General features: G+C 46.7%; 1 protein-coding gene across 12 annotated transcripts in view; it reads left to right on the forward strand.

Annotated features, from left to right (window-relative positions):
- The window catches only part of EXOC6B (exocyst complex component 6B), a 221,083-nt gene that overhangs the window by 93,968 nt on the left and 99,599 nt on the right, over positions 1 to 27,516 (forward strand). For all 12 annotated transcript variants that reach the window (XM_032444058.1, XM_015862999.2, XM_032444053.1 and 9 more), the window contains 4 exons: positions 2,753 to 2,821; positions 25,289 to 25,372; positions 25,504 to 25,550; positions 26,457 to 26,577. In XM_032444058.1, coding sequence (XP_032299949.1) covers positions 2,753 to 2,821; positions 25,289 to 25,372; positions 25,504 to 25,550; positions 26,457 to 26,577 — 321 coding nt within the window. The remainder of the gene's footprint in view (positions 1 to 2,752; positions 2,822 to 25,288; positions 25,373 to 25,503; positions 25,551 to 26,456; positions 26,578 to 27,516) is intronic.

A 27,516-nucleotide genomic window follows, 5' to 3' on the forward strand; every position in this document is an offset into this window, starting at 1 on the left:
GGGACAGTTCATTAACTGGTACTTCTGGCTCACAAATCCTGGTGTTTCAAAGTAGATTTGTCTTTTCTTAATGAAATAGGGGCATATGTATCTATGCTTGTGTTATGTCTTTACATGGGAAAGCAGCAAGGATCAGAGATTCAAGCCATTGTATTGCAAATTTGCATAAGACCAGACCGTAGCACCCCTCATCAGAGGCATTGTAGAATCATCATAGAATCAATTGGTGTTGAAAAGGACCCTTAAAGACCATCTGATCCAGCTCCCCTGCAGTGAATAGGAACAACTACAATCTACCAAGTACTCAGAGCTGTGTCTCTAGGGATGGGGCATCCACCAAGCCATCTCTGGGACAGGCTTGTGACCCTGTCAGCTGCAGATGAGCATTTACACTGAAAACTTGACTTTAATGGGTTAAATTTTCTACAGTCAACGTTGAACCCAACTGAAAGTGCTCCTGCAGAAAGCAGGGGTTGGGCTGTTTGCAGAGGCTGACAGCTCTGTACCGTGAGCGTGCCGGACACGGGGTTTGGAAACAAGGTCTGCAGAACAGGAGAACTCTGGACAAAATGAATAAACTCTTTGTTCTATAAACTAAAAAAGGGGGAAAAAAAAGATTAGGCAGAAGTGGAGATGTCAGGGGAGTAATTAGTTCTGTCGAGGAGGCTTCTAGTTCTCATTGCAGTGCTGTGTTTCCAAAATCAAAGGTTTATTTATGTTTTTCAGTGCTTGCAGTGCAGCTTTGGGGAAGAAACTCAAATAGGTGAATGCCCCGTCCCTGGAGGTGTTCAAGGTCAGGTTGGATGAGGCCATAGGCAGCCTGGTCTGCTACTCAGTGTGGAGATTGGTGGCCCTGCTTGCAGCATGGGTTGGAGTTTGGTGATCCTTGAGGTCCCTTCCAACCCAAGCCATTCTGTGAATGATGTTAGAGGGGCTGTGCTCAGCCTGAAGAATGTCGGTGTTTCTCTCGTGTTGCGTGAGGTTCCAGCTGGGAAAGTGGATTTCTGTTTGGAAAACCATAAATGTGCCTTCCCTTTGCCTTAGAAAGCAGCTCTTACTGCACAATATGCTGAAACTGCCTGAGTTTTGCATTGATTATGGACTCATAGAATGGTTTGAGTTGGAAGGGACCTGTAAGGCCATCTGATCTCACTGCTTGGAGTGAATTGGGCTCCAGTGGCACGTTGTCATTGCTGCTGTGGGGCTGGATGTGGACAAGGTGCTCCTTCAAACTTGGTAGGTAGAATCACAGCACAAGGTTTGGGTGCTCACTTTCTCACGAGCGCGTTCCAGGCTTTGCACAGAGCTGTGCCTGGGAGCCTTCTAAGTGGATTAGCAATATTAAAATCATTGATGGCTCCAATATTAACTCTGCAGGAACGTCCAGCGTATTTTTTTGTGAGCGTGTGTGTGGGCTTAAAAGATTTTAACAGAAGATCAGAGGCTGTGAAATGGCTGCAGTCTGCTTTGAAAGGATTTCTCTGGACGAGTGAGCTCCGTTTTTGGCAATAGCCCGATTTCATGAATCTTTATCAGAAATGTTTCTCCGTGGGCTGTTGTTCAGCTAATGCTCCGAACCTGAGAGGAGCAAAACTGTTTGATCCTGAATTCAGCTTGATAGGAAAACAACTCCTGCTGTGATGGTGGTGGGAGGAGGTGACAGATCTCCCCTCCTTTAGAAGTGCTCTCGGGGTCCATCCCAATGCTGGTGGTGGTCACTGGGAATGATTGGGCTCGTTGTGTCCTGGCATTCATCTGCCTTTTTGTAGCCATCTCTGGAGGTTTTGCACTCTAGGATTTCTCAGCCAGAAGAGCTTTAACATAATTTCCCTTTCCAGACCTGTTCTGCATTCCCCTACCCAAAGCCATTGCAGATGAGGCCCGCTCACCCCAGGTGCTTTAGGCAGTGCTGGTGGAGATTGGCATGCCCTCATCCAAAACGGAGCTCACTCCTGCTCCATCCTACCTCCTTTTTAGCAGAATGCCTCTTAAGCATAATTAAAAATAAACATGTTTCCCAGGCCTGTCCATTGGTCCCTTTCATCTTTCTCCTGTTTTTTTCCTCTGCGTGTCAACAGAACACTCCCTTCCTCTCTGGATTTTGGGGGAGAAGGAGGGTTGCTTTAGCTTTATGCCTTGGCCAAAAAGCTTAATGCTGTGTTGGCTTCAACATATCCAAAGGACAGAAGCTTCTTGTATGCAAATTTCCTCTCTGATCTTCCTCTTGCCCTCTCTCCTTCTGTCCCACCCTTCCAAATTGCTCTTCCTTGTCCCTGCGAGAGGCTCACTGCTGTTGTTGAAAGGTGCTGGAGTCTGTGTGGCTTATTCTTTCAAAAGGAAAAAAGAAGAATCGGTGCTTTTAAAGAAATCAGACTGGAAATATAGAAAAAGGCTGCTGTTGTGTTGCATGGATGCTTAAACTTGTGTTTAAGCTTATGGTCAAAATTAAATCTCTGCTGAGCTGTCTAACAGAAGGATGAAAGGTGAATGTGATTTCAGAAGGAAGCTCAAGTGGAGCAAAAGTAACATTCAGTGCTGGTTTTCTACTCTGAGAAACTTTCAGAGTAGTATGTGCAGATATATAGACAGATGTCAGTGATGACTTCAATTGGTGCAGCTCTGAAATCTCAGTGCACCTCTCAGCCTTGCAGCCCTTTGAGCTGCACTGGTCTCACTGGGGTGGGATGGAATTGCACTTTGAATTGTTGGAATTGCACCTGGAATTGCATTCTGACCTCCTGCTCTCTTCCAGGTGCCCGGGGCCCAGGAGCTGGTGGACTTCTCGCCCGTGTATCGCTGCTTGCACATCTACTCCGTGCTGGTGAGTGAGCCCTGCTGCCGGCAGCCTGCTGGAACACCAGGGGATATTTGCTCCCACTACTTGGGTTTGTAGGCCCGTTGCTTTATACCTTGGGTGCAGATTCATCTTAAAGATCTCTCCTCTGACCGACATAACTTCATTATTCAGTGCAGATTGAGAAGTTGAATGGTTTTAGAGACCTTTTCTGTTGCACTTTAGAGAAGTTTGCTAGAGTTGGGGTTGCTGCTATTTAACCAAACCCCAGTGTCACTGTGTCACATCCAGTTTGCCAACAGTTGGGCTTTTTCTCCTTTACATGCACTAGAAAATGTGGCCAGACTGGAGGTGCTCTGTGCTTCCATTTGGTTTCTGGCCAAGCCATTCTATGATAAGGTGACCTTTGTAGCTTGCACTTTGACTATTAATTTCCAACACACCTTAGGCAATAGAAGAGCCTTGCAGCATACAAATCTCCCGACCTCCAAACCTGTGTTATTTGCATCTGTTCCTTAATGTTGGTAATGTCTTCTGCTGAGCTCTCCAGTCCTCACTTCTGCAGCTGGGCTACGGGAAGCCAGGCAGCACATGAAAGCACGGCTCTGTTAGCAGCTTTCCTCCCCTTCCTCAGCGGAGCCAGGCTTGAGAGAGCATTGTTTTTTGAGGCACTTCTGAAAGACAGGCTCTCCAGCAAGACATACAAACGAATTTGCAAAAGGAAAAGAATTGTCATTAAAAACATTTATGTAAAATCTTTTTTTCCTTTTTTTTTTTTTTGTGCCCTCATCTGTTAATAATTATGTAATTTGGCTTCATGGCCGTGATTCTGTAGCGGAATGAATAAGTTAACCTACCCAAAATGTGTTACCCTGTTTATCTTGGATGAAGGCTCCCACTCAGAGCCAGCGTTGGAAGCCCGGTGCAGGGAGTGTGCTAATTGAAGATTACAACCGGGTTGAAATGCTTTGTGCCTTTCAAAGTGTCACTTTCTTTGGAGAAACTTCACTGAAGTCTGTGTATAATGAAAACAGCCTTAGGAATCCTATTTGTGTAGCTTACAGGTTGAGGGGTTTTTTACTTGCTCATGTGAGGGTATATGCCTGTGTATTTGTGTGTAATGCTGTTAGGGAAGGATGAGGGGTTCTCATTGTTGGTTGTAGCAGTTTTGTGCACTGGAAAGGCTCACGTTTATGTAGTGTTGTAGGTTTGGGCTCAGAGTGTCACTGGAATTTTGTTGTTTCTCCATCTTGTTCCTTTGCTTATTGCTTTGGAGGGTTATTGGTTGTGCAGCTCTCCAAAGCGTATGAGGGAAAGCTAGGAATCATGGCCAGTGCTTTGCAGCTGATCATAGTCATAGAATGACCTGGGTTGAAAAGGACCACAAGGATCATCTGTTTTCAACCCCCTGCTGTGTGCAGGGTCACCAACCATCAGCCCAGGCTGCCCAGAGCCACATCCAGCCTGGCCTTGAATGCCTGCAGGGATGGGGCATCCACAGCCTCCTTGGGCAACCTGTTCCAGTGTTTTGCCACCCTCTGCATTGAGTCATCTCCTTCAGTCCTTCTCGTCCTCCCTCTTCTTTTTAAGCCAAAAGCCATAGTATTGAGTGGAAAGAGCAGGGCAGAGCTCTGAAGAAGGTGTGCTGGTGAGATAGGAGCAGAACGAGGTGAGCACCCCTAGGAAAGCCTCCCGAAAAGAAAGTTGCCCTTTTTCTGACCCGTGCTCAAAGCCTGAGCTGGCTTTCTAGGCCCAACTTGAGCTGAACAATGCCAGAGATCCAGCGAGGGAAACGACCACATCAGTGTCAGACGGAAGGATCATAATGTAATAGTTACCAAAAAATCCTAATATTTGTCATTTACAATAGCGTTATCTAAATGCTTGGCCTGCAGTTAAAAAGGCCCACGTTGAATAAACATTGAGATATTTATTATTTTTAGTGAAATCGACCTTCCAGTCACCTCGGTTTTATGGCTGCGCTGCTTATAAATTCCCAAAGGATTATTTGAAAAATCCTACTCATATCTGCCAGCCTTATCAGCAGGGCAGAAGTTCACATATTGTAAGGCGAGGTCAGCCTTCGGTCATGGTCTTACAGACGGGGCCAGGCACCTGTAAATCCTTCCTTCAGCAACCAAGGCGAAGTACAATATCAAACGGCAGCGAGACTTTTCCAGGAAGCGCTGAACTTTCTCAGGAAGGGCAGAGGAGGGGGAAAGAAAGTGAACAAGGGTCAGGCGGTGGTTAATGGAGAGCTGGGCCTTGGCGCGGCAGGACGGGCCCCGGTGGGATGCTTTATGGGGCCATTCATCGGCGATCCCGTGTCGTGTGGGAAATGGCCCGGGTGACGCTGCCCTGAGGAACACATGGGCGTAGGGGAGGCTTTGAATCCTTGGAGTGATGGAACAAAACATTGCAGGAGTGCGTGTGTCCTTTGTGTTGGCTGGATAAGCCTTCGTTGCTTCGTTCCGCTGTGTGTAGTGATTGCAATTAGCCCTTTGATTTCCTGACTGCGGTGTAAGACTTTGGGGTTATGTCCCTAAACAACAAGTTCTTACTCGGACTGTGATTTCCTCATGTGACAAACATACGTTGAATTGCATGAAATGAGGCTTTACAGGTGAAGTTTCAAGTCAGTGTGAGTCACTGACCATTAAGCAACTTGGTATTTCAGCAGGCAGCCTGGTAGTATTGAAAAACATACAATGTCCTTTTATTAGGAGGAGTAAAACAAGACAGAAAACAAGCAAAAACACCTGGAAAAAGCTGTAAACTGGGACTGTAGGATCACAGAGTATTCTAAGTTAGAAGAGACCCATAAGGATTATGGAATCATAGAATGTCCCAAGTTGGAAGAGACTGATAGGTGTCATAGGATCATAGAGTGTCCTAAGTTCTTTACTATGAGAGTGTTGAGGTGCTGGAGCAGCTGCCCAGAGAGGCTGTGGATGCCCGTCCATCCCTGGAGGTGTTGAAGGCCAGGTTGGATGGGGCCCTGGGCAGCCTGGGCTTGTATTAAATGGGGAGGTTGTTGGCTCTGCATGTGGTGGGGCAGTTGGATCTTCATGACCCTTCAGGTCCTTTCCAACCTCAGTCATTCTGTGAATCAATGAATGTCCCAAGTTGGAAGAGACCCATAAGGATCGTCAAGCCCAACTCCTGGCTCCACATAGGACCACCCAAATATCAGACTATGATATGGTTGTCCTGGAGAAGCCAGGAATGCTGTATAAAGAAGTAAGAGACAGAGGCAGTGAGGTCAGGGTGCAGATCGTGGGCTCCATGGGCAAGGTTGGCTCTGCTTTCAGCTGGGGTTGAGTGCCAAAAATCCCTTTGGTTTCGGTAGAGCAGCCATGAGCTATTTGAGGACATTCATCTGAAGGGCGGTGAGGCTGCTGGGCTGTTGGTATCAGGTACATCTTCTCTTTGAGTTAATAGAGAAGTTTGTTGAAAAAGTGGTAATGTTATTATATAAAGAAGAAACAAGGTGATTTCAGTGAAGTGATTTTGCCATTGACGTTTTTATCTTTTATGTTGCCTTTGACGAAAGTCTATGTAATGCTCAGGTTGCTTTGATCGATATCCAAAATAAATTAGGAAAGGTGAGGTTTGGGCCAGATGGTTTATCTGCTGGAGCATCTGAACAGCTGTTGGGAGCCTTGTATTTCAAGGCCAAGACATGGAATTGCTTTGCTTTACATAACATGAAATGAAAAGCAGTTTTTGTTTCATGTTTCCCATAAGCTGTAGCGAGTCAGAAAGCAAAGAGCGAACGGAGAGCAGAAAGGAATTAAAACAGAAAGAAAGAAAGGTGAGAAAGGGAGGATAATTTGTAGGCAGGGCGCTCCCAAGCAGTTGTCTGTGGGGCAGATGAAAGTGATTCAGGGTCATTGGAGCTCCTGCTTCAGCCCGTGCTGCTGCCTGGTAGCACTCAGGGTTCGTCTCAGCCGAGGTGTTTTTCTCTTGTAAAGGTTTATGCTAATTGGTAACCAATTACTTTGAGGTTCTTCACATGTTGGTGAAGACACTGGTATTGACGCTCCCAGCTCTTTGATCCGAGCTACAAAGGGGTCATATTAGGGTAAAGAACAAGTGTCCAAAAAAAAACCCCGCCGACAAGAAGAAAAAGAAGGAGCAGATTCTGATGTAAATACGGGTGTAAAAATGGAGCTGGCTTGCAGCTGATGGGGTATTTGTGGAGAATCCCAGAGCTGGATCATTTAGATAAATAGCAGTTGACAGGTATTTACTATAAATTTGTCATATCTCACCACTGACATTTTTATCAGCTCTATTGCTTCTACCCAGAGCCCCTCTGACCCTAAGCTGCTTTGATGCACGAAATGCATTAGGAGAGGTAAGAAAACGTAAAGCAAATTGAAAAACAAAACGAATCTATTAAAAATACTCAATATAAGAGGTCTGTGAGGTTCCTATAGTAAAATACACACTGCGTGCTTTGGCTGTGTTCACTTGGTAAGTTCTGGCTTGCCTGTTCTATGGATGAGGATGATGTTTTGTGTTCTCTTTGCCATGCAGAGCTTTGGGAGGAGAAACCAGGGCTTGTGTTTGCTTCTGGCTACGGTGGGTTACTATGTCCAGACCCCAGAACCTTCCCATACCTCTGCCCCAGTGCAGGCTCTTGTTGGCACCGGAATGTTTGTCCTTTTGCTAAGGGTACAAAACAACTCAAATTCTTTTCAAAGGGGTGAGAAAGTCCCTTATAGGAACCACAGCTCAAATAATAAGCACTCCCCAACCCTCTCTTTTTTCCCCCCCCTCTCTGTAATTCTAGAGTTGTTTCTTTTATTTGATGCTGAAATACGAACTGTACCACGGAAAGTCTGTGGCTTTACTTCTATTTTGGAGATCAGGGTTGTAAAGTTTTTCCCTCCATGTCCTTGGGAACTTAAATAGTTTAAACACCTTTATTTTTTAGGGGTGGGGGGGTAGGGAAGGGGGGGGGTGGAATGGAAAAACTTTCCTTCTCGAAGTCTCTGGTAACTCCTTGTTCATCTCAGACACTTTGCAGATTGTCCCATCGCTCTGTCCTGGCGTATCTCACTGTCTGCTGACTTGGCTGACCCACTGGTGCCTGGTGGAGTTAGATAGCTATAAACACAGCACTGAGATCATAGGGAAAGGCTGAGGGTGAGACACTTTGTGCACCGCATTGATAAGGACACAGGAAAAGCCATTAGAGTGAACTGGTGTCAGTGACCTGTGATAACCATTCTGTACTACGTGCTAATGGACCCTGGGTAGTGTGTCTGTCTGTAGTGGCAATAGATTTAACTTTTGTAATTGTCATATTGCTCTTTTAACCCTGTGACCTTATTACCCATGAGAAAACCACTTGGCTTCGATCAAAGAAGCAGCAAAGAAATCAGTGTTCATTCTAAGCCGGCTAGATATGATCACAGGCAGCCTTGATTCTTAAAATATTCAGCTTGGAAAACAGACATGTTAGGAGGAGGGGAAAAATAAACCCCTTATGTTTACTACAATAGCCCGGATGCAGACTGCTTGTCACCTGAGGTTACAGCAGCCCTGCTTTCCCAGGGCTTTGCAGAGCTCTGCCTTCATTTGCTGAAGATGTACCGATAGTTTACGTTGAGCACTGAGTTCATTTTCAATCCCTTTGCAGTCACGGTGGTTAAAGAAAGAAAGAAGCTGACTCTCTTAGTCCTGGCAGTGGGAAGTGCATTGCATCTGCTCAGTGTTTTGTGGGGTCATGAAGGATGGGTTCCTATATAGGGTAGGGGGGTAATCAGGAGGACCCATTCATGCTCTGCACACACTGAGGTCGGAGCAGGTTGCTCAGCTTCACCTGCTAAATCTTGGTGCTCATCCCCAGAGCTGCTCCCCAACCCCATTGGTGCCTGGTGAGGGCTTCTTCCTCCCAGGTATGGACCTTGGCATTTATCAGGTTTTCATTTCACACTGAGACCTCTTCAGGTAGCAGCCCTGCTCCTTACTGTGTTGACTTCTGCTCCCCAGTTTGGTGTTGATTGCAGTGTGGATGGGAATGTTTTCTGTTGCCTTTTCTGAGTCACTGTTGGAGAAGTGAATCATGGAAGTTAAGGATGGAAGTGCACTAATTTGCCAAGAATGTCCCTGGAGAGGGTTGAGTTTTCTAAGGTAAAGCTCAATGGAACTGAAAGGAGAATCTCTGAGAAGCATTTCTGTTAAAGCTCTTCTAATCCTGCAGTCTCATAATAGACTCATAGTAATTAAGGCTGTAGGAGACTCCTGGCTTGAGGTTACATCAAGGATCTTCAAGCTACGTGCTTTTGAGTTTCAAGGATCTCCAGAGCTGGAGGCTTCCTAACCTTTCTGGGTCCCAGTTCTGGTCTTTAACCACCTTTGTATTTTTCTCCACTGTTACTAATTTAAATTTCCCTCTTTGTATTTATTTTGTCTGCCCATTTGCAAGAGGAATGTGGCTGCATCTCTTCTATCATCCTGTATTAGATGTTTCTTTGCCTTCTTTTCAAATGCAACCAACTCAGCTCATTCCAATAACAAGACATAGGAGGAAATCCTATGTCTTGTTATTGCTGCTGTAGCAAAAGAAGCAAAACCAAACCAACATTATTTTATGTCCTAACACCAGAAAGTGGAGGGGGAGCTGAGTCCCAGCTATGAATCTTCCTCATGGGCTGCCCCTGTTGGTGTTGCCAATATACTCCATGTGTGTAGAACACTGGAAAGCAAAAGAGAGAAGGTGTGCATGGAAATGACACTGGGGGAATATCCCATCCCCTTTCTTGCTTTGTCAGCACAAAAGAGCATATTAGAAAAGTATTATAGAATATTACAGAAAAAGAGGCATGGGGAAAGGTCCTCCCAATGAGGATTGTTGAGCTGCTCACATTAGCAGAGCTGTATGTTTTGTGCATAAATGAACCCCAGGGAATTATCATGTGCTGACCAGAAACTTCATATTATATTATTATTATGATTATTATTTCTAAGAAGGGAGCGTTTGTGGGGGTGGAGGCTGTAAAATAATAAGCCACCGTGTTTTATGCATCTCGCTCGGTGCACAGCTGCGGGTTGCTGTTTTCCTGCTGTGTACGTTGTTTCTCATCTTGAAGGCCTATATGCAGCGTGTCTGGGAAATGATTGCCATCCTGTTTTCAATAAAACCATTTTTTATGAAGGGTCTTGAGTTGGCTGGACATTAATTCTCGATCTGTTTACAAATATTTGTGCAGGAAAGGGTGAGCAATGTTCAGGCCAGGCTTGTGACGCATATACCCACTATTTCAGTCCTTTGTTCAGGAAAATGTGGAAACAAGGCAGAGCCCTTACAATGAACAAATGCTGCCTTCACATTCCAGGAGCAAGGTGGCTTCGGCTGGGAGGGGGGAAGAAGAGAAGCACAAAGAACCCAAAAGTTGCTTCAGCTCCTTCCAGTACCCAAAGGGAGCCTATAAACAGGAGGGGAGTCAACTCTTGGAAAGGGTAGATAACAGCAGGACAAGGGGAAATAAATGGCTTTGAGTTGAAGGAGGGAAGATTTAGGTTGGATGTAAGGGGGAAGTTCTTTACACAGAGAGTGGTGAGGTGCTGGAACAGCTGCCCAGAGAGGCTGTGGATGCCCCGTCCATCCCTGGAGGTGTTGAAGGCCAGGTTGGATGTGGCCCTGGGCAGCCTGAGCTGGTATTAAATGTAGAGGTTGTTGGCCCTGCCTGTGGTGGGGTGTTGAAGCTTAGTGATCCTTGAGGTCCCTTCCAACCCCAGCCATTTTATGATTCTTTGATTCTCTGAGACCAGAAAGCAGCCTTCATAGAGTCTTGGGGTGGTTTGAGTTGGAAAAACTCATCTAGCTTGTCTCCTTTGCAATGAACAGAGATACCTACAGCTTCTGGGGCTTGATTTAGCAAGGCACTGGCACAGATTGCCCAGAGATGCCAGTGGATGCCTCATTGGCACCGAAGCTCAAACAGGATGGAGCTCTGAGCACCTGATGGAGCTTTGGGTGTCCCTGTTCATTGCAGGGAGTGGGACCGGATGGCCTTTAAATGTCCCTTCCAACTCAAACCATTCCATGATTCCACAAATCTGCTGCTCACTGACACTGAGCAACTCACCGGAGCTGTTACAAGAGCAGGGTTTTGTCTTTTGCCCTTAAATCTTGTTTTCTGCTTCACTCCCTCCAGCTTGTCTAAAGCCTCTTGCCTGAGCGATGGCTGTCGGGTGGTGTTGAAATGCTTTGGAATCCTTCAGGATGAAAATTATTAGGAACAATGCAGTCTGAAAAGTTGGTCCTGTTCCTCTTAATAATTTGCTTGTAACGTTAACCAAAGGATATGCAGAGAACTAAATACCAAACTTTTTATTGCTGTAATAACTTAGGTATGCCACAGAGCATGTTTCCTACAGCTGCTGTTGGGTAGGAAGCTTCCTACCATTTTGGTGTGTAGAGCTTACAGCTGAATGGGTGCACGCTGACTTGTACAGATGCCCACGTTGTGTTCGGGTTGTTGCCCTGTAGGATAATTACTGTTGTGTTCATTTCACAGCGTCATAGGATGAGATTGGAGGGGGCCTCTGGAAATCACCTCATCCAGCTGCACTGGGGTTGCTCAGGGCGGTGTCTAGTTGGGCTTCAAGTGTACCCAAGGATGGAGATATAGAGCCTCTCTGTGCATCTTATTTGGTCACCTTAGAGAGGTTGTGGAGTCTACTTCAGTGCCACCTGAACAGCCACCTGCTCAGGGCAGCAGTCATGCTGGTTTGCTGCAGGTTGGAATGACCCACACAGCATCCTGTGTGCCCGTTTGAATTGCTTAGTGCACATCATTGCCTTAAAGATTTGATAACCGTGGCTCATTGGGATGGAAAACCTGCAAGCAGATGCTTGGACACAGCATCCTTCCATCATGGAGATGTACGGAGTGCTGAATCTGCTCCCCACGGCGGCACGTGGAACAGGAGGTCAATTTATTGGGCTTTCTCATGTTTGTATTTCTGCCCTCCCTGACCATTCCCCAAAGTTCTGAGCTGAAAGAACAAAAAACAAAGATGCGGGTTTAATTTTCCAACCCAAACATGTTGTGGAAGAGCCTTAGGAACGAGCAGCATTCTTTCCCATAATATGCAGAACGGGGGCTTTTCTGCTCTTCTGAGTGCATGCTTGAGTTCAGGGAGGACAAAACCCAGAGAGCACTGAGCTCAGATCGTTCAGCAGCACAGCACTGTCTCCTAATGGAAATATCCATATTTAGGGACATATTTTTCCCCGTGAGTCTCTGTAATCAGCTCAGAATCCTGTCTGTCGGGGTGATTAGCTCTCTGGTAGGAGGCACGGAGCTTAAAGCACCAGCTGGTGAAAAGGCAGCGAGAAACAGCTGAGGTTTGCAGATGATGTTCTCCTCATTCCATTTTGCCTCTTCTTCCCCCACCTTCCTCTTCCCTTGGCTCCTTGCTCTCCCTCTGGACCCGCTTTCTTAAGGACTCGTTCCGCGCTGTGTTCTTCACACGAGTTTCTCTTGTTTTCTCTTTTTAATTGATGGGAGCACTTGACAAGAGCTGATTAGTTGTGGGGATGCATCCTTCCTTGCAAAGCTTGTGACCTATTTCCTTCCTTCCTCAGGACCGGGGTGAGCTTTCTTCTGTGGGCAGACATTTGCCTCCCAAAGGCGTTGTGCTTGGTGGCCTTGCATGGAAGACTCTATGGGCATGTCCTGAATAGTTTTGTTTGTTTTCCTGGCAGCTCATTCATTATAAAGTTTTAATGAATTTTAAATACAGTCTGAAAGAAGAGCTTGTGGTTAGAAGCTCTCTATGCGCTGGAAGCGTAGGGCTGTGCTTTCCTTTGCAGGGAGGGTGAATGGAAAGCAAGCATATGGAAGAGGCACATCCCCCTGCATTAACCTTGCAGGTCACCTGGAACCAAGAGGGGATCGCCAAAAATGCAACCTGAAAATATTAAGCCAGTGCCATTTATAATGAGGCAGTGTCTGTCTACATCATCGCTTGGTAACTTTTGAAACTATGACTTAAAAAGGAGGGGGGGGTGGGGAGGTGGGGAAAGGGAGCTGCGACACAGAATGAAAAACACAGGCTACTTGTTCAGTCCATTCAGTTTAGGTCCAATGTAGTTATGAAAAACAGATGATTGCTGGTGATGGAGCTGCACTTTGACAAATATCCCATTGTTTGAGCGTGCTGTGATTTCTTTCGAGCATTACCCGGCGTGGGGCTCAACCATCGCCTTCCCCTACCTCAGAGCTGTTGGTGCAGCAAGGCAGAGTTGTTGTTTGTTGGCTTTTTGGGAGGAGGGATGGCATGAAAGAAACACAGAGTGCAAGAAGGGGTGCAGTTCCCAATGTAACTGTTGAACTATGAGCTCACTTGGGATGCTCACCTGACGTGATTCTTTCTGTGTCCCCTTCCTGTCCTGTTCTGCAGAATTAAAGATTTATTCGGTGGGTGGATGCTAATATTTGTCTGGTAGAAGCTCCTTTATGTTGGCGTGTCTTAGCCTTATGCAGCTTTACTGTATATTCTCCTGTAGTGTGCCCTGCAAAACATTCAGCTGTTATTCAGGTTTCATGGACAAGGCTGAACTGTAGGATGCCTTGGGCTGGAAGGGACCCCAGAGATCCACATGGGTGAACAGGGATAGGACAAGGGGGAATGGTTTTAAACTGAGACGGGGAGGTTTAGGTTGGATCTCAGCAGGAAGTTTTTCACCCAGATGGTGGTGATGCATTGGAACAGGTTGCCCAAGGAGGCTGTGGATGCCCCATCCCTGCAGGCATTCGAGGCCAGGCTGGATGTGGCTCTGGGCAGCCTGGGCTGCTGGTTGGTGACCCTGCACACAGCAAGGAGTTGAAACCAGATGATCATTGTGGTCTTTTTCAACTCAGGCCATTCTGTGATTGTCTAGTTCCAAGCCCCCAAGGGCAGGGCTGCTCCCCACCAGCTCAGGCTTCCCAGAGCCCCATCCAAGCTGGCTGTTGTGATGTGAGGCACTAATTCTGGATAACTAAGTTGGGCCACTCTTGGCAAGTTGCAGCATCCAAAGACATTGTCTTCCAAACAGATTGAAGTTCATTAGTGGTTTTTGAACCAGTATGGAGCAGCTGTGTCCATGGGGATGCCGGGGAGAGCAGGTGGATTGGATATACATGGTGGGAGGTGCATGCAGATGACTGGAAAGTCTGAAAGCAGAAATGAAGCTGATAGAGAAAAGCCATTTAGTGCTAAGAGAAGGTCTCTTTCTATCTGTCCTTGGAGCAGTTTCAGGAAATATTCCATTAGATGCTGGGAAGACCAAAGGGCTGTGTTTGTGTATGGCGCTGCCCATCGGCGGAGCTCTCAGAAACGTACACTGTTATGTGATGTATTTTGTCATCTGAAAACACAACCAAAGCTATTAAAAACAGAGAGAAATGGGTTTTGTTTGCCTCCTTATCACTGTCGCCGGTCTTCTGGGTCCGACCATGCGTTGGATCTCCTGTTGTGCTGCAGTCCCTTCAATGATAAACTCCTGACAATTAATCTCAGCAGAAGATTACACGTCCCAACACATCTCCATTTGCGCACGTTGCTTTGCGCTCCTTCGGAGCAGCATTAACTCCAAGGAGCTGTGAAAGCTCGAGCTGTCATCTCAGAGAAGTTTAATGTCCTTCTCGCCTTTTACAGCTCAGCGTTGCTCCGCGCTTCACTTCATTTGTCAGGCACAGCAGCTCCAAATTTGGAGGCCTTCTTTTTTATTTTATTTATTTATTTTTTTTTCCCTAGCTCTTAAAACGTGAAGTTTTTAAGATCAGCAAAGGCCCCCGAGGGGGATATTGGAAAGCACTGGAGTCTCTCTGCACGTTCCTTCTGGATGAACATCTCTACTTTTAATATACTGGTTTGATAAATACGGTTTCAAGAGCGTGGCCATGTGTTCGGTGTTTATACGTGTGGCCCAGCCCTCTTTATGAGGATGATGTGATGTTAAATGGCGTGTTAGACTGGGGCAACATCTTCTCGGTGTAGTTAAGGGAGAACTGTGGTGCTCAATCCTGGCTCAGCAGGATAACATAACAAATGGTACGTGTGCAGCGCAAACGGAGAGCCTTGCATTGCCAAGCTCTTGTTAAATGAACCCGGCAGCTCCAAACCGATGACTGAGCAGTTGCAAATATACTTTATTTTTCTACTGTTATTAAATGGAAAACACATTTCTGGTTGACACTTCAGCCTATTAAAATGGGATGGAAGTGGATTTTTGCATCTTGGAATATTTGAAAGATTTACTGGGGTTGCTTGTTTGTCATATTAAGGGTGTGCAAACACATGCAGGATGCCCTCTCTCCTGGAGGGTCATCCTTGGCTTTGCAGAGGTTAAATTCCTCATAGGGAACAACCTTCTAAGAGGGGATGCTGTCCCTTCTGCCTTTGCAGAGTTACCTGAAACCTGGGATGTGGTGGGAGATGTGATGTGAGCTCTGAACACGAGGCCAGGCCAGGGATGGACTCTGTTGGTGGGAGAGAAAGATCCACCAAACTCTGGATGTGCTGGTGGGGATCATGGAATCAATAAGGTTGGGAAAAGCCTCAAGCCCAACCCATCCCACCATGCCCATAACCATGTCCCCAAGTGCCAGATCTCCATGGTTATGGAGCATCTCCATGGATGGTGACCCCATCACTCACTGGGCAGCTCTGCCAGTCCCTGGCCACTCTTTTGGGGAAGAAATTTCTCCTAATATCCAAGGAGTGGCTTCCACTCTGGGGCTGCTGGGCACTGCTTTGGAACTGCAGGGAAGACCTCAGAGCTCCAGTGGTGCCAAAGGTTGAGGTGACATTAAGACTTCAGACTGTTTCTTTTATATTTGGAGGAGGTGAAAATACTTTGAGCTGCTTCACAGAACTGAGGCTTCTGCTCTTTCAGACTTGATTTCTTTCCTGGTTATACCGGTGTATGAAAAATAGGAATGAAGTGAAAGAAAAGCAGATTCTTCCCTGGATTTTAGCACTTGAAGTGCACTTTATCCTCATTTTCTTGCCTTCTTTTTCTGCAGTTTGAAGGATTAGCAATGCCTGTTTATTTATTGCTGATGGAAGCTTTGATAGCTTACAGGCTGCCCAGAAAGGCTGTGGGTGCTCCATCCCTGGAGGTGTTCAAGACCAGGTTGGATGGGGCCCTGGGCAGCCTGGTCTAGTACCAGGTCTGGAGGTTGGTGGTCCTGCCTGTGGCAGGAGGGTTGGAACTTGATGATCCTTGGGGTACCTTCCACCCCAATCCATTCTATGATAACTGTGCCGTTCTCTTAGTTCCAGCATCTGAGGCTGGAGGCCAAATATTTGGGACCCAGGTTAGAACCCTGTGAGCTGAGTGAGCAGCAGGAGCAGCTCACTGATTGTGATGGGAGCAGAGATAGGAGCTGTTTGCCCCTTGCATCATGCTGGAGGTGCAGCTGTTTGCTGGCTGCTTTAGTCTCCCCGTGCATTCGTGTTGTTTTCTGTTCGTATTTCAAAGCAAGTCTTTAATTCTCTGATTTTTCATGTTGTCAGCACCAAGTTTTCTGCAGCTACAATGATGGATATTAGGAAAAAGTTATTCTTTGAAAGAATGGTCGGGCACTGGCACAGCTGCCCAGGGAGTGGTGGGGTCAGCATCCCTGGAGGTGCTGCAGAGCAGTGGGGATGTGGCACTGAGGGATGCGGTTGTGGGCATGGTGGGGTGGGTTGGGATCAGACTTGGGGATGTTAGAGCTCTTCTTCAGTCTTCATGGTACTGTGATGGTTTTCCATCCCGACAAAACAGGATCCCCTACTCATGGCTGAAGCTGAGCGTTCTGTGGCACTTTGGATTTCTGCCTCTGGTTCCTCGTGCTGCTTTTGTGTTGGAGCAAGTTGAAGTGTCAGGTTTTGTTCCTTGGGATCATAGGATATTGGGGGGCACAGGGATCTCCTCCTTCTCTTCCCCCTCTGTTTCTCAGTTCCATGATCTTTAACTGAGAAGACACTGTCTTGCTCCACTCCACATCCCTCACTTATGGCACATCACTCAAGCCGTAGGACCTCACACTTCTCACCACATCAAATTTTCCTATTAGGATAAAGGAAGCAACTATGGGAGCTCAAATTGGCTCCAGGTGCTGTGGAGAGCCAGGAGGAGCCCATCTGCAGGTCTCCCTTCCTTTGGGCTCATCTGAGCAGGTCGCATCTCTACCAGCTCCCCAGGGCCAGGAGCTCCTCAGGGCTCACCCTTCAGCCAGCACAGCCGGTTGCTTGCGCTCCCAGGTCAGAGGTTGTGAAAAGCAGCAGTCAATTAAAGCTTTATGAGATGTAGCTAGCAGCGCTCCGTAAGCAGCCCGCCAAGTGAAGGCTGCTAATAAAGGCCCTTTGTTAAGGTATTTAATAAATTAACACTGTGCTGCAGCAGGGAAGGGCGGGAGGTGATTACACAAGCCAGGCTCGTTAATCAAACTGTTTGCCCTCTGCAGATGCTCGGGTTGGGCTCCCTAATCTTTAGGCACCAGATTTTTTGGGAGCTGTGGCTGCTGACGGCTCCAGGACGGGAAGTGCCTCACCAGGTCATGCCTGGGCCAGGCACAGAGTGGGGACAATCCAGGACAAATGGGCTTTTCTGATGCAAGTAAACAAGTTCTGTATTTCAAGAGTTACTTGAACGTTCCACTAATGATAAAACAACTTAGAGAGTGATAGGGGTTGGGGGGAACCTCTGGAGATCACCCAGACCAACTTCTCCATAAGGCAGTTCCCTGTAGCAGGTTGCATGGGAAGGCATCCAGGTGGGTTTGACTTGGATATTTTAAGATATTCCTCCACAGGAATAGGATGCTAAGCTTCAAAAGGACAGCATGGCCCTTTACGGGCAGTAGGGATGTGTCCCCATCTTCAATGGGCATGGGTTGGAGTCAGAGCCATTTGCAGGGTGCTGCCATCTGCATCTTGCCTTGTCCCTACACACTCATCTTTATGTGTTTTCCTTCTTTTTAATTAATTTATTTATTTTTACAAAACCTCTTTCCCAGCCCTTCCAAACTTGAACATTAGAGGGCATCTCCTCCTCACGCTTCATTATTTCTTTATTATTATTATTTTCTTGTTTAGTCTTAATGCAGCTTAATCTATAGGGCCGTCTTTAAAAGAAAAAGAAAAAAACCCCCAAATAGAGCATTGACCTGCTGTGCAAATTAGCCATATGGTGAAGTGTAATATCCCGCTGACCCTCATTATCGTGCAGTATGAAAAGCTCTCTCCTTTTCACATACAAGCATATTAAAGTGGCCTTTTCAGCATTTTTTTTTTTCATATAAAACTGTCTTCACTCCCCTGCCCAAGCAGTTAAAAGGGAACTCCAGCTGCAGCCAGGAGGGTGAAATTAAAGGCTTTACCCTCATCTAAATGGAAAATAGACATTGCTTCCTATAGGCAGGACTGGGGAGCTGCGGCCCAATGGCGGGGTGATGGCCTGATTCTGGGGAGGAAGGAGTCCGCTTTCCTTTAAGGGAAGGGGAGATCCCACCTGGGCTCCTGCTGCCCAAATACCTTGTGCTGAGTTTCTGTGCTACCAGGAGCTCAGCTCCATGACACTGGGAACGTTTCCTTCCACTGTACTCCTGAGCCTTCCCTCTCTTGGCGGGTGCCATGTTGTTGAGGGCAAGGCCTGAAACCTTGAGAACGCATCGTTAACTTTGTGCTTGACTGACTTTTCACACTGTCTGCTTGGGACTGATCAAGAAGTGGCTGTAGACTGAAAGAGGGGAGGTCTAGATTAGAAGCAAGGAGAATGGAGGTGAGGGACTGGCACTGCTGCCCATCCCTGGAGGTGCCCAAGGCCGTGGATGGGACGCTGGGCAATGTGCTGCCATGGGCACCCAACTCATAGAAATGGTTGAGGCTGGAAGATCCTTATGGTCCCTTCCAACCCAACCGTGCTATAATTCTATCATTCTTCACCTCTACTGCTTGTGGCGGTGGTCAAATGTGGGGTGAACCCTCATTGCTTGCACATGGGGCTGAGCGCGGCCTGCTGTGGGGCAGCCGCAGGGCCCAGCCGTCCCCACACCGCTGCTCTCTCTTCCCCCCACGCAGTTTTCTGGTTCACTTTATCTTTTTGTTTTCGGTCTGGAGGTGGTGTTTACAGTAAACAAGTGGTTCCACAGGGCTGAACCTTTTTGATCCCGGTTCAGCAAAGCCCTCTCTCAAGCTCTGTTTGGAGCACCTGCGTGTGTACCCCTGTGTCTATGTGAAGTCATTCGGGATTATTTATGCTTTTAAAGTTAAGCATCTGCTTGGGAGCCGGTCTTTCTTTGTGTCTCATTAGTGACTACCACTTTTCTCTTGTTTTGTGGGATCTTTAGGGCACGTTATGTTCTGAGCTCATCCTTCTGCAGCTTGTTTCCTGCTAGCACGCACACTCCCAATGAGTTCTTTAAATGCCAGAGGATTGTTTCTCCTTAAAACAAACTGCCCATCTTCGGTATTCTGGAGGTTGCTTGCAGGATTTTGGAACTTAGGTCACATCCAGAGGGCTGTTGTGAGTCCCACTGGGAGAGGGGTTATACATGTGGGTCTGATTTTCTGCATGCATGTGAGATTCAGGGGCTACAAGAAGGGAGATCCAGGTTTGATTTGAGGGTCTTTTCAGTGCTGATGTGATGCCAGGTGTTGTTTAGTACCTGTGCATGAATGAAAACAAAACTCTGTCTGTGGGGGCCCATTTCAGCCAGGTGAGGGGTGACAGATTCCATCTCCCTTGCTCAGTGATGTGAAGCAGAAGGAATATTCTATTATTTCCTGAATGAGACCGAGATTGGCTAAATCCCCCCACGTGGGAGCTTGGCCCTATTTCTGGCCCATCCTCCTCACAGGACTCAATGCATTGGAAATGGCTGTTGACCAGGATGTTTTGGAGCCTAGTCTTGGAAATAAACCACGTGTGAAACTACCTGGAGGCTTCAGAACCTCAGTATCCTATTTGTAAAGCCTGTTGTTCCCAGGATGGGGTCGGCCAGGTTGGAAGAGACCTCAGGATGTCTCTGGTCCAGTCTTGCTCAGAGCAAGTCACCTGTGGGATCCAACCTTATATTTCAGGACCTTATCCAGGCAGGTCTTCTAAGTTCTCCAAGGATGGGGACTGCAGAACCTCTCTGGGAAAGGTTTTAGTCATAACTAGTCAGAATGTTTCATTTGTACCTGCTTTTACCCCAGTTTGGTATCATCTGGAAAGCAGTTGAGGCCACATCCATTGCCTCCTGGAAGCAAAGATGTTAAGCAAGGTAGAATCCAGAACCCCCCATTATAGTTCTCCACTTGGTATAGGCCTCCCTGTAGAACATAACCCATTTACCCCAACCCTCATAACCTCTCCATCCAACCTTGTATTTACCCCATGCCATCCATATTGACACCTTAACTTGTTTTAGATTTTGGCTGCTCCATATTAAGTTCTTGTGTACATGGAGTACATGGTTGAAGGAAGACTCTTATAGACAGTAGAATGCTGATCTGCTTCTCAGGGAGTAGCTGAGGTGGTTGTAAAGGAACAGAGCTGCTGGTTTGTGGCACATCTAACCGTGCTCTTGTGGGATGCTGAATCTCTCTCTTTAAAGGGTGAGAGAATTCCCAGAATTAGTGACTTAAGAATTTTTGTGGACCAGAGTCAAAGGAGAATGAAGAGCCAGTGAAGTTGAGAGAGGAATTTAATGTAAGTCCAGGTCAGGCAGCAGCAAGGGCTAATGCATTACTATGTACTATATAACGTATAAATACATTACTAAATACGGGTGTGCCATGGGTTTAAACTCACCCAAATGGGGACAACCAAAGTCATCGCTGATCTGCTTGCTTCAACCACAGCTACAGTGGTTAAGAGTGATGTGGTTCATGGATAGGGGTCTACAAAAGCATTCTTCAGTGCTTCATCTCAGCTGTTACAAGTGAACTGGGGCTATTTCTGCTTGGTTTGCATGTGTGGTTAGCTGGTGTCTGCACAGGGGCAGTGAACTAATGGCAGATTGGGTTCATCAAGGGAGGCATCTGCTCAGCAGATAGGTTTGGTCTGTTATCACACACCACCTTTCTTATGAGGTAATGATGTTTCTTTGGGGGAATGGACTAATGGTTGTGGCAAGGGCTTTGCTGGTAATAGGCTCAGTTGTGCATGGCTGGTATGCTTCCATTACATGAGGTGCATGGGGTAGGTTTCTGCTCCAAAGTAGTGACCCATAATACCGTTGTCCATACATTCTGAATCCAAGAAGTTCCATTTTAGTGATCATTTTAAGTGTTTGCTGAGGACAATCACAGGACGAGCTTTAGAGCTCACTTTTCCCTTGTAATTCACAGCTAAATTTGCTCTCAGCTCTCAGCTGCTCCTGAGTTATGAAACTTTGTATGTTTTTCAGCTGTTGTTTTTGCATTCTCGTGATTATATTCTGTTTTCCCTTACGTGGTGCTCATCTATGATCTTAATTATCTGCCTCTCATTGCCAACTCTGTGAACTCTGAAGCTAATTTGAGAAGGAAAGTTCTGCCTGGTAATTTTAAAAATATGGGGCATTATTGAGGTTTTTTTTTCCTGGACCAGTGATTAGAATAAATGTGTAGTTTGGAAGTAGAGCTTTGAACTCTTCCCACTTGTTTAAATTAAGACAACGAGAGTTGAGGGAAACCTGTTGTGATTAAAAGTAAATGGATAAATAAGAGAAGTACCTCCTTCTCCTTTCCCCAGCGTGCTTCCCTGGTTACTTTGCATTTTGGATTGAGTTTACAAGAAACCCTTAAGGGATTCCTTCTCTCTAATGATAAGTCTTAGCAGTGTCTTGCTGCTTTTTGAAGGTCCATAGTGAATGTGGAATTCAATGGGGCTGAGAACTGCTCCTTGCAAATAGCCTTTTGCACGGGCCTTGTGCTGCTTGATATCTGCTTATGCACTGAGGTTATTTTATGGAGCCATAGAATCCATGAGGTTGGAGAAGACCTCTAAGTTATCACCAAGTCTAGTCACTGTGTCTCCTAACCACATCCCAAGGTGCCTTCTTTAGGAAGAAAAGGTGTTAGAGTTGCGACTGGTCTCTATAGGGTAATAACCACTTTTAAGAGAATAGAAAGAGAAGAAGTTGAATTCTTCCCACTGAAGGGACATGGAAAGCAGCAGTAGGGCACATAAGCACGGCTCAGCTGCTCTGAGCTTGTGAGTGTATTTTTGGGTCACTCTGTTGAGGAGCTTTTATATCAAAGCATTGGTTGGAATGGATAGAAGTGTGAATAGTACATTGAGTTTCCAGATGAGTAGTATATAAAATATGGGATCTTGAAGTCTTTTCTGTATTTTTTGGTGTGGTTCTGTTTGGTTTTGCTTTCTTTTGTTTTATTATTGTTTTTTTCTCACCCAGAGGAAAATGTTATTAAAAATAGTGCCCAGAGAAGAGAAATAATATTATCTGAAGACGTGATAAGTTGTATGGTCCTAAGTAGGTCAGATGGTGGAAGCTGGGTGGTCTAACTAAAACTGCCACCAAGGGGAAGAAAGACTTCTCGTTCTTAAGAGAATATAATGCATGAGCGATGAGACGGTCTGGGGGGACGATGGAGGAATGCACTTAAGAGAAAAGGATGAAATAACGCGTCAGAAAAATGTGAATAGTGCTGAGAGAGATTTCTTTGTTTGGGGAGGAGAAGTTTTTCTTTGGAATTGCCTCTCTTGAGAGAGCCTCTAATTCTTGGGCCATTCAAAAAAGGCTTAAGAAGGAAAATACAGGGAACAGTGCATCGGGGAGGGGGGGGTGGAGATGTTTTTGGTCAAATTGGCAGGTCTCTGGGCTGTAAATTTGAGGGAAACTGTTAAAATGTGAATATGGCCTACATATTTTTTGGGAACGCTTTCAAATGTCTTTGCTGTTCCTTCTCTTCCACTGATGTTAAAGCCATGTGCTGGATTGGAACCAGGAGGACCTGAACATCCTGAACATCCAGGCTCTCCCTCTGAGCTATGGGGCAGGTTTATAGCAAGGCCTTTGTATGGGATCTCCAGCCCAGCTCAGGTCCCTCTTGCTGGAAGAAAAGGGAAAGTTCTTCCAGTTAAAGTGCAACCCAATTTAGCTTAATGATCAGAGAATATTATGTTAAAATTGGTTCATGTGCTTCATAGAATTAGTCTGGAGGTGCTCAAGGCCACGCTGGATGGAGCCCTGGGCAACCTGGTCTAGTATTAAATGTGGAGGTTGGCGGCCATGCATGTGGTGGGTGAGTTGGAGCTTCATGATCCTTGAGGTCCCTTCCAACCCAATCCATTCTGTGTACTTGTGATTCTATGATTAGTCGGCATGGTGCTGATGGGTCAGCAGTTGGACTTGATGATCTTAGCGGTCTTTTCCAACCTTTATGATCCTATGACTCCTCAAGCCATCAGAAAAGCAGGAATACAGTCAATTTTCACATAGTCTGGTTGTATATTCTCAGTGGAGCTGAGTGTTGGGGTCAGTGGTTTCAGCTTGGGGCCAGGGGACACGTGTTGTCCCCACAGCCCAGTGGCAGCTGCATGGTGAATCCCCATATGGAGGAGCTCTGCGATGAGGTGGGCAGGTAGAGGATGGGACAGAGGGCAATGGGAGGGGAGACCCCAAGAGGGAGCTGGGTGAGGAGACCTCTTGGCTTTTCAGTCATGAAGAAGGGTGAGGGGAGCAGGGAGGTGGTGCCATCAGAAAGCTCGGTTGGAGGGAAGGCCATTTCAGCTGGCACAGATTGCTGTGATGCAGTCCTAGCAGTGTTCACAATCTGGTCTTAAAATAGATGATTGGTTTCAGACCGGCCTTTGGGAGATGAGCTGCTTTCAAGACTTCCATGAGGTCCCCGAGGTACCGTGTGGCCTGGGGAGACGGCAGCTTCTGTGCATTCACTAATGGGGAATTAATTACCTGCTGACTTCTATGGGATGCTGCATAAAGCTGCTCTATGGGGTTGGTCCTTTGGGGCTCCTGCCTTCAGTGGGGCCCAACAGCAATTTAATAGGGATGAGGCAAGGGGGGGAAAGCCTTCAATTAGGAGTTTGCATCACTCGTTGGTAGCAGGCTGTGCTGAGTTAGCGAGTGGCTTCACTCCAAATCCCAGCGATGCTGCTGGGAGATAATTGGGCTCTTCTTGCGCTTGTGTAGGTTTTGAGGAATGAGATCCCAGCAGTGGTGGAATATGGAACAGTCTGGTTCTCCTATTGCGCTGCCAAACTGAGAGCAGCAGAACAGCGTAGGGGCTTGAGCTCTGATATAGGATCAGAATATCCCGAGATGGAAGGGACCCATAAGGATCAGCGAGTCCAACTCCTGTAGGAGAAATAATGAAGACAAGACATACAGAAGAAAGGAATAAAAATTCTCCAAGTCCCCTTTAGCTGAGGCCTTCTTGAGGCAGGCTGGTTGTGTAACAATGGAGTAACTGCAGCATCATTAAATTAGCATCAGGTGTTCTTTAGTCTTTAGTAGAAGAGGTTGGGGTCTGGTGCCTTTCTCAGGCAGGTGGTATTTGTTGTTGCGTCTTGTTTATTTTGCAAATTCCAAATGAGATTTTGTCTCCTACCAGTTCAAAGCAAGGCCTTGTCCCTTCTCTGTAATGTTTATAATCCAGTTTCAGACATAAAACAGGACGGGTGCGGAGGAGAGAGAAACAGACAGGGAGAAACCAGTGAGGTTTTACATAGCCCGGGGGACCTGGAGGGCTCAGCAGGTAGATGGCAGCTGAGGATCCACGTGGCTTCATTGCCCTGCCTGGGTGGGGTGCTCAGATGTAGCTTTTGGTAAAACCAAACCCCTACAAAGGCACGGCCTCAACCACCAGCACCTTGACCCCTGGGCCGTGCTTGGCGTGGGTGGGTGATGCTCGTGGAGGGGAAACCCATGTGCTTGGGTTATGGGAGCGTATTGGGATATGGCTCTCATCTGGAGGCTCAGACCCCGTGGTGGGTGAGGCATGGCAGTGAAAGGAGAGAATGAGCTCAAAAACTCATTTATTTCATCCTACTGAGCTGGCCTGCCTAATAGAATAGGTATTGCCCACCACAGCATCTATTCTTTAACTCTATGAATGCTTGTGGCTTTGCATCACTGAGAACGAGTGCAGGAATTTCTGCTGCTCCTTCTGGCATTGCTGGTCCCCTCTTGATGTTCATCAAATAGTCCAACTCAGGTACACTTGCACCTGTATTTGGGTTTGTTCCACTTAGTTTTCGGGGTAAAATTAGTCTTTGTTATGTACTTGGATTGAGGTGTGCAGCTGTCATAGAATCATAGAATCACAGGATGGCCTGGGTTGAAAAGGACCACAATGATCATCTGGTTTCAACCCCCTGCTATGTGCAGGGTCTCCAACTACCAGCCCAGGCTGCCCAGAGCCACATCCAGCCTGGCCTTGAATGCTGGAGGAAAGCCTGCTTTGTGTCATTGATGCAATTTGTATGTGCAATTAAATGATTAACTCAAAGGCTGCTTATTTGACTTCATCCTTTCTGCTTTTCAGGGTGCCCGAGAAACCTTTGAGAACTACTACAGGAAACAGAGAAGAAAACAAGCCCGGCTGGTGCTGCAGCCTCCTTCCAACATGGTATGGCCGTGCCCTGGTTGGTGCTTGGGGTCCCTCCTGATGGAGCAGCCCAGCCTTGTGGATGCTCTCTTCTTTCTTCCCCATTTTGCTCTCCTTTATTTCAACCTCTGCTCACTTCTCCTTTATTGTAGCATGAAACTTTGGACGGCTACAGGAAGTACTTCAATCAAATTGTAGGGTAGGTGTTCTTTTTATACGGGCTCTAAATGTGTGCGTGTTGTGTTTGTGAGGAGCCCAGAAGGGAAGAGAGAGGAGGGAATGTTGCTCTTTTTTTGTGTCTGTCCTTCACAAGGAGACAAACCAGGAGAAAACTTGGTGAACTTTGCTGTGTGCAGCCATAAGAACCTGCCAGCTCTGGGAGCATCACCTACCTGCCCTGCTAATGAGGCGAATAGGCCCTCTGCCTTATTCTTTAATATTGGACAATTAATTTGATTATTTTCTTGCTGAAGGAGGTGAGTGCAGTGTGTGCTGCTGACCTAACACAGCTTCAGGCTCCCGGGCTGGATTTTCCCTACAAAATATAACAGAGGTTTTGCTTGTTGCTGTTTAAAATGGTGTTTTGGGACACTCGCTCCCTGAATGGTGCTGCTGCTTTTGGACCAGTGCGTTTGATAAATGGGGACTGGAGTGAACTGATTGCCTCTAAATGGTGCTGAGAGCGTGGGGTAGAAAGCACCAGAGTGTTTTCCCTGCAGTTAAAGTGTTCTCCCTGCAGTTAACCCATTGTAAGGCGATTGCTGCTGGCTGGGGCAGAGTTCAATCAGCAGTTCTCATTCAAATAACGGAGTGGGAAAGCTCTGCCTTTATGTGTGCAATGAGGTGGGAACAGCTGGCTTTTGGCTCGCTGCTATATTACAGTGTGACATCGTAGGAAATACTATAACATTAAAAAAATAGTTGAAGAAGATATCTATCCTTTCTATCCTTAGCAATAATTGGGATAGATGCTGCAGATGTGGGCTTGCTCTGGAGATCTGTGCACATGCAATGCATGTCCCTTGCATGCAGTGTTTTTAGATCTCATTTGTTGCCTTGAGACCTGTGACTTCTGATAACAGTGCCATTTTCTTCTCCCCATCAGGTTTTTTGTAGTCGAAGATCACATCTTGCATACAACGCAGGGCTTGGTAAATAGAGCCTATATTGATGAGCTGTGGGAGATGGCGTTATCAAAAACCATTGCAGCACTAAGGACACATTCAGTAAGTAAAAGCCCCAGATTGCTCAGCTGTTGCTTGAGTTGGGTTTGACGTGCTGGAAACTCTGACTTTCACACAACTGCTCTGTTTTGACTTCACTGTGTTTTAAACAACAGAGGGATCACACTGCTGTTCCTCCAGAAGAACTCTATGGCTTGTTTAGTTCACATTGCACTCCGTTTCCCTGCACCAAACTTGCAATACCTGGGGAAGCTGCAAAGGAGAAAATAGCACTTCAGTGTTTTCCATTGCTTGGCTCATCACTTTTGAAAAGCACCAGCAGAGGGAGTCAGGTTGTCCTGGAAAGCTGGGGAAAAAATGCACGACCTGGTATAATATTGCACTGCTTCAGCTGGGATAGCTTGACTTGTCTTGATGTTTCATAGCTTGCTGAAGAGCTGCCCTGTTGGTTTATACGATGAAATAAACTGCATTTGACCATAAAAGAAGACTCCTGAGTGACTTTCCCCAAGTCCCTTTTCAAATGGTTGGGGCTGGATCGCTGGAATCCTACTGCAGCTCCTGGAGGAAGCACCATCCAGCAGCAGGAGGATGCTATGGGGTGGTTGTTGTGGTTGAGCATCTAACACTGTGTGTGGCACCTGAGCTGTGTGATGCTCCTTTTGTGCCCCATAAAGGGACCATGCAGAGAGTTGCACACCTCTTTGTGTTATAAAGCTGCACTTCTTGTCCCTGGAGGTGTTCAAGGCCAGGTTAGATGGGGCCCTGGGCAGCTTGGGCTGATATTAGATATGGAAGTTGGTGGCCCTGCCTGCAGCAGGGGGTTGGAACGGATGGTCCTTGAAGTCCCTTCCGACCCAAGCCATTCTATGATTCTTTTCTTTATGAGTGGAGTTTCTTGCTAGTGTGCTGGCCCTCATGGACAGATGGGTCCACACACTCTGCTTTTCACCTTTACCACCATGACCATCAGTTGTAGCT

This window comes from Coturnix japonica, chromosome 4, assembly GCF_001577835.2.
Source record: "Coturnix japonica isolate 7356 chromosome 4, Coturnix japonica 2.1, whole genome shotgun sequence".
Classification (NCBI taxonomy): Eukaryota; Metazoa; Chordata; class Aves; order Galliformes; family Phasianidae; genus Coturnix; species Coturnix japonica.